The 8,462-nt window shown below is 40.0% G+C and overlaps 1 protein-coding gene across 1 annotated transcript; it reads right to left on the reverse strand.

Moving 5' to 3' along the window:
• Positions 1 to 7,219: 7,219 nt before the first annotated feature.
• Positions 7,220 to 8,111, reverse strand: RNF111 (ring finger protein 111; the record flags this gene model as incomplete). The annotated part of the gene is made up of 1 exon (XM_010187302.1): positions 7,220 to 8,111. A coding segment is annotated over exon 1 (877 nt), but the record flags the coding sequence as incomplete, so codon positions are not given.
• Positions 8,112 to 8,462: the final 351 nt, after the last annotated feature.

Below are 8,462 nucleotides of genomic sequence, written 5' to 3' on the forward strand. Positions count from 1 at the left end.
ACAGTGCATGCAAATCACCAGATTTTAGTTTGTAAATTTTGCATATCCCAACAATCAGACCCATCAACAGCAGTTAGCAGTTCGGTTCTGCACATGACCAATAATCAGTAACTTCTTCACAGAAGCATCGCCCCTCTTTGAAAAGCCTGCTTTATGGTCGAAACCTAGCACTCAGTCAGCCTAGGGAAAGGATAAACTGCACTGGTTTGAACCCAAGTTTGAACACACTCAAAATTATAATCATCCTTTAAACAAACCACTCCCTCCTCCAGGCTCTACATTACAAAGACAGTAGATCTGTCAGAATAAAGGACATTGTTAAGCAGAATGGAACTTTAAAAATAACACAATACCATGTAGTCCAATATTTAGATCAGTAAATGAGGATGTATTTTCCCCAGGAAGTTGTAAGATTATTTCAGAACTATAACTGCGAGGTGCTGTTGATAGACCACATGCAGCTCTGGGAAGCAAGTTTTAGAGTCAAAAATAATCCAGAAATTACCAGCAAGAGACTAACTTAATGATATTACTTAACTCAGAGATAGGGCATAACTCAGAAGATTAATCAATCATCACCAACAAGGGTACCACCAAGGACACACACAACACTGGTACAACATCCAAATTTGTTTGGCTGACTGTTGTCCTTCCTAGAAAGCATTTTGCATCTATTTTGCAACCAACATGGAATTTAACGATTTTAAGTCTTACATGTAAGACAGTGAAGAAGTTTTACAACATACAGTTTCAAATTAGACAGTCTGACCAACTCATTAGTGAAAACAGAAGAAATTTAAAATAAGCCATCAAGTTCCAGTGACAAGGATGACTTACTCTGAGTTCCAAGCTTTCACTGCAAGGGCCTGCTGAGGTCCACATACTCCGTGCCAGCGGCAGCAGGCAAAACTATGGGGACAGAGTAGGAAAGCCAGGTGACAGTCTTTAACTGCAACCTCTTACATCATCCAGCAGCCATGACAATGTTACACGTGTCACAGGGCACCTTCTTGTCTATTCATTGCTCATGGACAGCTGTGTGTCTAATCCCTTTTGGACTTGGTGGTACTATGGGCCTCTACAGCACCTTGTGCTGCTAAGTTCAAGATAGCTACCTGGATAATAATTCAGCTTGAAACAAAACTTCTTGAACCGGGTATCACTGCTACACCCTGCTCCCAAACCCTGGTAATACGCTTAGCATAACTAATACCATTTTATGGGGCAACCAGCCATTCCTACTGAGCAGGTCATGTATTTGTTCCCTTTCCCCTCATTGTCAGGCTCTGAAGGTCCTGTGAACCAAGCAGACAAACCAAACAGATTCCTTCTTCCCTTCCCTATCAGCCTCAAGATTCCTGGCTGCCAGGACAGTTACTCCCTTCCTTACTGGCCTTGAAGGTCCCAGGCACCCGGCCAACCAGGTTGTTGATGACCACACCACCAAACAGGGAAGCAGACACAATCAAGCACGTACAAGTCCTAAGTGGGACCCTGGACCAGAACTGCTGCTGGACAGTGAGAATTGTGACTCCCCAGTGGCCAGGGACACCCTCACCACCATCTGCTTCCTCTGAGGACTGAGTGAGTGACTCTGATTCTATGATCTTCAAGTCTAGGTTATAATTGTTACAAGCCTCATATTAAGATTTGACCTTATTTGCAGAGGGTCCAGGTGATTATAAATTTCCAGTTAAAGTGTACTATAAATTCTGTATTATGCTGCTTATTGATTGTACTATATTGTTTCTGCTTGTAGAAATCCTGTGCCATTCTAATAAATCCTGTGCTATACTAATCATAATATCCTCCTAAGAAAACAAAGCTTTAATTGTAGCCACAATTTAATGCCATCATCGTTCTGCCAAGGATCCCTAAAAGAACCTGCCTGTCCCCACAGCATTGGGTGGCACTAGGTTAGAAGACAGCAGTTTCTCTGTACCTGAGACTTATCTGGAATACATTTCCCAAGAGTTGTGCACGATGGGAGACGTTTTCCAAAGCATACAAATTGCTTAGCAGTCTGCACCCTGGTGGAAAAGTTCAAGAAGGACAGGGAACTGCTGGAGAGAGACCAGCGTAGGGCTACAAAGATGATTAAGGGAGTGGAGCATCTCCCTTATGAGGAGCAGCTGAGGGAGCTGGGGCTCTTTAGTTTGCAAAAGAGGAGACTGAGGGGAGACCTCATTCATGTTTATAAATATTTAAAGGGTGAGTGTCACAAGGATGGAGCCAGGCTCTTCTCGGTGACAAACAATGATAGGACAAGGGGTAATGGGAACAAGCTGGAACACAGGAGGTTCCACTTCAATTGGAGAAGAAACTTCTTCTCAGTGAGGGTGACAGAGCACTGGCCCAGGCTGCCCAGAGAGGTTGTGGAGTCTCCTTCTCTGCAGACATTCAAAACCCGCCTGGACGCCTTCCTGTGTAACCTCATCTGGTGTTCCTGCTCCGGCAGGGGGATTGGACTGGATGAGCTTTTGAGGTCCCTTCCAATCCCTAACGTTCTGGGATTCTGTGAAAAGACAGCCAACAACCAGAATTTGGGGAATCTCGTCCAACCGCGAGCCACGACAACACAGGCTAATCCAAAACTCTACTGACTGTTTTTAACCAAGCACATAAATCTTAGTCCTATCAGCAATGCTACAACAAACCAATTCGAGTAGCAGCATCTTTTCAGCACAGAAAGCTGCAGCAGCTACAGGGAAGTACTGAAGTGAATTCCACGCTGACTTTTATTATTCTATCTATTTAAAGCTCAAATTCACAGCAGATAGACACAGCAACAATGGTCGATGTTGAACGCTCACAAAGCCAAGTGCTTCTTTCCTCACCACTTCCCAGTTCTTCCCCAGCCCCTCTCTAGTCAGGGGCATTGTAGAAAGGATAAGTATTCACTTGTTGTCCACTAATGCTACCGAGATAAAAGCTCTGAATTATGAGCTGCATATCAGTTACTGTGAGAAAAGGAGTGCGTGCTGTAGTTTTAGGATGGATTTGAAGTAACTGAAAAATAATCAACTCTAACAACAGGCAGCTCATTTCCACTTAATACATGTTTATCTTGAACAGGTTAAAATAATCTGAAGAGGAAGTGGTATGTTGAACATTTCTTGATTTTAAAATATCAGATGTCTATATTAAATATTTTTGGGAGACAACAAATGCGTTAGAGGAATCAAGAGGATGGCAGTGAATAAACTCAGTCTTTTCTTTCTAAGCAGCTTTAACAAAAACTGGAGCAGCTTCTCATCAGCATGACAGTCTAAAGAAAAAGGCAAGGCCTGTCTAGCATTAGCTGCTCAAAAATATAAAGTAACATGTCAGCCCCTGAAGGAATTTTAAGTGCTATTAGGTGAATAATTTATGACAATGCAAAATTATACCCAGCTTTTTATAAAAACATTTTCCTACTTCCCAGGGTTCAGCCTTACAACCAAATGAGAGTACATGAGGCTAAAAATGTCTTCCAATTCTAGCTTTTGCTACGTCTCACTCCACGGACTGGCCATCTGCAAATGGCACCCCCAACCCTTTAAATCCAAGCTGGAAATCAGATCCCTGTACAAGCATATCAGAAAATTTACATTGCAACATTACAGAGACCAAATTACAGTAAAAGTTGAAATTCTGCCACCTTTGACAAGGGAAGTCAACAGAGAATTATCTTCATAGAAGTGTATGTAGGTCCTCCAAGGGTTACAGAAGTCTCTAACGTAACCAAAACAGAGAATCAAAGTTTGTGTTTCACAGCAAAAACGTTGCTGCTTGCAGTCATTTAACTGCTAGCCCAGTAGCACAATTAAAACCAACTGATCAACATTCTGATTGGAATATATGCCCCTGACAGCACTTGCACCTTCAGCTGTACCTGCATCCTTAAACTACACAGAGCTGTTTTCACATTGTCCTTATGCCCTCAATTCTCCTCCATCTCTTAAATGAGCTTCAGTTGGTCATCCCAGATTTATGATGACAACAGTTGGTGAAACAACATAACCTATTCCCAGGTGTCAGGATATTCTACCACTTCCAAAGCAAAGTTCCACTAGCTTAGTGGAACTAACTTAGTTCAGGATAGCTGAGTGATAGCTGATAGAAAAGGAAAAGGAAGAAACACCCCATATAGTGTTGTTTGGGGGTTTTTTTTGGTAAATGTTTTGTTAAAAGAAAACAAACAAAACACCCACACACATCTCCATTCACATAATTTTCCAAAAATAGCCAAGTCAGTTTTATTAACTACAAGAACCAACCTAGTGAACACTTGGTTAAAGAGATCTGTTACATTAATTTCTCGCAATGTTTTCCAGAACAACATACACTACTAAAATTTACTGGTTCTTTAAGTGCGCTGCATCTTTAGATAAACATCCACATTTAAAGCAAGGAAGTATTTTTGTGACATGTCCTTAATACAAATTGCTACTAAGTAGACCGTAAGACTGATCACATCACTTTGACACCTGCTTATTAAAAATTCAGTTATAACCGTATCTGTTAAAATTGTATTCTCTTTTCTGATTATTATTCTTTAAGTCTATCCTCCAGTACTTTCACATATAAGCTGCAGGCCTCACATTCTTACTGAGGTTCTTTGTCCTTCATCATATACTGTAATTTCAGCAGATGCATATGTAACCTTCGTGTGTTAATTTACAGCAAAACCAGTCTTCCCTAACATTAACAGGCTAGTGTAGCATTACTAGCAATACAACCCTTTCCTCACATAGAAACACCATCGTGCCTGTTCACTACACAGAGAAGTTGCATAGCTTTTTTTCCAGCTAGCCCCATTTGTCTCCATTAAGTCAATAACTAGAAATGCCTTATGTAAGAGAAGCAAGCTACAGAAAGCATTAATCACACTTTTATCTTACTAAAAATAGGACACTTTCATACAGGAAGTCTGCTCAACTTCCAATTTCATCTGCAGTGTAAATAAATTGCTCAAAACCTTCCCATTAACACATATTTCAACTGGAAAAAACCCCACAGTATTCACGTACCATAAGCCAGACTTACTTCTCTGCTCACTGCAAGTGTTGGTCCTGAAATCCAGCCACCATAACACACACTAAAGACAGCAGACCTTATTTCATTGACAATTGATGTCAGTATTTTAATCTAAAATTAACTGGTGCAAAGCTGATTGGTTTTTCATTCATGACAAGAGAACAAACGTAATTTCATAAGTGAATTAAGTGTGCTTTACAAGCAGTATAAAATTTAGGCCATTGGACAATGCACTTAATTTTCGATGTAACTAGATGAAACAAACTGCAAGTTCCAGTGTTCCTACCATCAAAACGACATCGCACCGAATCACTGAATTATCACAAGTTACCTGAACAGCTTGAATATTCACTGATCATTAAATCAGTTATTAGAGATCTCTCTCCAAAAGGATTTGTTTGAAATGCCTATACAAAGTCTCACTCTGGAAATACTTGTTCTACACTTCAAGGGAAATAAAAGCACAGAAGTGGTATTAATTGAATCTGTGTTAAAAAAAGCCCAGTAGTTTTTAACAGCTTAAGTAGGCTAACAGAAGTAATTAGTTGTAAATTCTCTCTTCAAATACATTTATCATGGTTAGAAATAGTCACCAAAGGAGGCATAACCTGCATTTTCTCATCCATATACCAGTTTCACCATTGCACATTGCTCTGTGTGGAGGCAGTTGGTAATGGTCCTACATCATTTTACAGTTACACAAAACTCCATCCTCTCCGAAAGTGAGGACTATTCCAACTATTACCTTGGAAACAGAACTGTTAACACAGCAGTTTTCCAAATCAGTTTTTAATATGAACGTATGCATATCCCCATACATCCAATACCTACAAAACGTACCCTTCAATATCCTTGAGCACGCACGTCAAGTGTAAGCTTTTTAGGCTTAAAAAATTACATGCCCCCACAAATGTGCATTAATATAATTAAAGCTTTGCAATAATTCTTGTTTCAGAGTTATACACGCAACCCTAGCAGTGCATAAGTAAGATTCTTGCATTACAAATGTTACTTCTTGTATTTAAAGAGTATATGAAAGACCACCACACAAATTGTTCCCTGCTACAATGGATAACAAGCAGTAACTTAGTCTTGAGCACTCTGGTTCTGTGCAAGTATAAAACCTGCCCTAACTTGAGCACGCATACTTTTTTCTTTTTAAACCTGTCCTTGTATTTTCAGTCATTTTTGTTTCCTTAGAGGAATGATCAGCAGAGTTGATGTTTCACTTCCTAAAACACATTTGTCACTAGACAAAAACCATGGTTTCACAGATGAACACCATGCTGCACTCTATGTATCCACTTCCCCGTGCTCTTTAAAAAGCTGAAATGACAAACAGGAGGCACAACTACAACACTGCGAACATTCCTGGTCCCAGACTGGGGACTGCCTTTTACTTGGCAGATTTAAGATGAAAGGAAGTCCAACAAAATTGGTAGATGGCAAAGAAACCCAACAGCAACCACCCAACCAAAAACAACAACAACAAACCCCAAAGAAACCCCACCCCAAACATTCAAATGCCCTCGAATACTGTGTCAGGACATACTAGAGAAGCATCTCTATAAACCAACCGCAAGATGACTGCGTTGAGTTTATCTAGGTAAAACATTTGTTTCATATAAAATGCTTTGCTTTCCACGACTTCAGGCCTTAGAATTTTCTCTTATTATTGCAATACTAAAGCTACCTTCAACTGAATCCTATTTCAGGCTTTTATCACAATGACTACTTTCTTTTCACTTCTTTTTTCTTCTCTTGGTCAAGTGCAGTTAATTATGTATCACCAGATATTTCTACATTCTGAAACCAGACAAAACTGTTACTCCCACAGTCAGTTAACAAAGCCATAACAGCTACGATTTTTAATACAATTCAACACAAAAAAAAATTCTGCAACTCCACAGCATGTGATTAATAGGATTCAGCGACCTTCCAGTGTTGTTGTTTAGAAACAACTAACTTTACCTGTTACATTAAAGATTCTAGATTTGTCGTAATTGTACTGAAAGCTCCGAATGTACTTTTCCCATCAAGAATTTACGGCGTAATGTTCACATTACTAGCAGTAGGTCTAGTTGCTGCATAACTTCTATAAAAAGACAAAAACAACTACTCCAAAGTGCCTATAAAAAAAAGCCATATTGTACATGGTGACAGCTCATTAATCAAAAGTACCTCAAGAACTTAGTTTTACCTGAAGGAACAGGTGTAGTGTTCTGGTGGTTTTCACCAGGTGACACAAATAAGTCTTCCTCCCCTTCAGTGGATGAACTGGAAGAAGATTCAGTACTGAGGTCATTATCACTGGAACTGCTAGAACTGGGTAGCAAAGCATACTTTCTCCGAGCTAGCACCTCTCGCTTTTTCCTCTGCATTAAAATCCGTTCTTTTTGGTTCTGTGTCCGCTGTGATGAACTCGTTTTCACAAATCTTTTCCTATATGGAAGCCTTCTTAAAGGACTGCTGTGAAAACAGGGCCTCTTCATTAATAACCCAGGCACAGAGTCTGTCTCAGTCCGAGGCCACTTTTGCGACCTTGCACTGTGTGTTCTACTTGTGGTATTCAACACTCCCTGAGGGTGTCTTACAGGAGCATCTTTTTCTTCATCAGACGTTACGGTGTCAGAGTCTCCAAAATGCAGGCTAGATGAAGGCGAAGAGATACAGTCACTAAAAGAAGAATCATTGTCTTCACTCTGTGTTTCTAGATGCTGTCGCAATCCCAAGATTCCTTGGTTTTCTTTATCAGGACAATTTTGAGTGTATGAAGGACCAGCCTGCTGGCTCTTGCGTTTTTTTCGCACGACGATACTTTTGTCTTGGTCTGTATGGTTGCCATTCCTGTCTTTCTGCTTTTGCGAGTCACCACATAAGTGAGAGAACTCATTCCCTACTTTACTGGCAATCATCTCAACTTCTGCAGTGAAGCTTTTGGCTGCCCCAATCGGTTCAGGGTTCAAGAGGATCCCCTTTAGACTTTCTTGTCTCTTTGGTGCGTCAGAAGGAACTTCACTCTTCATATCCGCTTCTAGAGTATAAACTCTATTACATTCAGGAGTCCATTTAGACATGGAAAGTTTTAAGAAAGGCCTAGAAAGAAAAAGAGATGTGCATCAGGAAAAAGTATCAAATTTTGAGACCAAAGCTGAAATAAGAGAAAAGCCATTTACTGCTCAGACTAACCACCCAGTGGCAAAAGGAAAATAGCAGTAACTGAAATACAATTGTTTCATAAAATTAAGAATACTGCTTGACAATGAAGACAGAACTCTTACAATTTGCATTAAAGGCAAGTTCTTATAGTCTGAAAATATTATCACTTTCACACAGCAAATATTGATGTATGTTGCCTGCAAAACGTTTGGCAGTGCCTGTTTTAACAATACTTAAGCAGTAGAGTTTTACAGGCTTACAGCAGGTTGTGCTGAACTACACTG

Source organism: Mesitornis unicolor, unplaced genomic scaffold (assembly GCF_000695765.1).
Source record: "Mesitornis unicolor isolate BGI_N332 unplaced genomic scaffold, ASM69576v1 scaffold10446, whole genome shotgun sequence".
Taxonomy (NCBI): Eukaryota; Metazoa; Chordata; class Aves; order Mesitornithiformes; family Mesitornithidae; genus Mesitornis; species Mesitornis unicolor.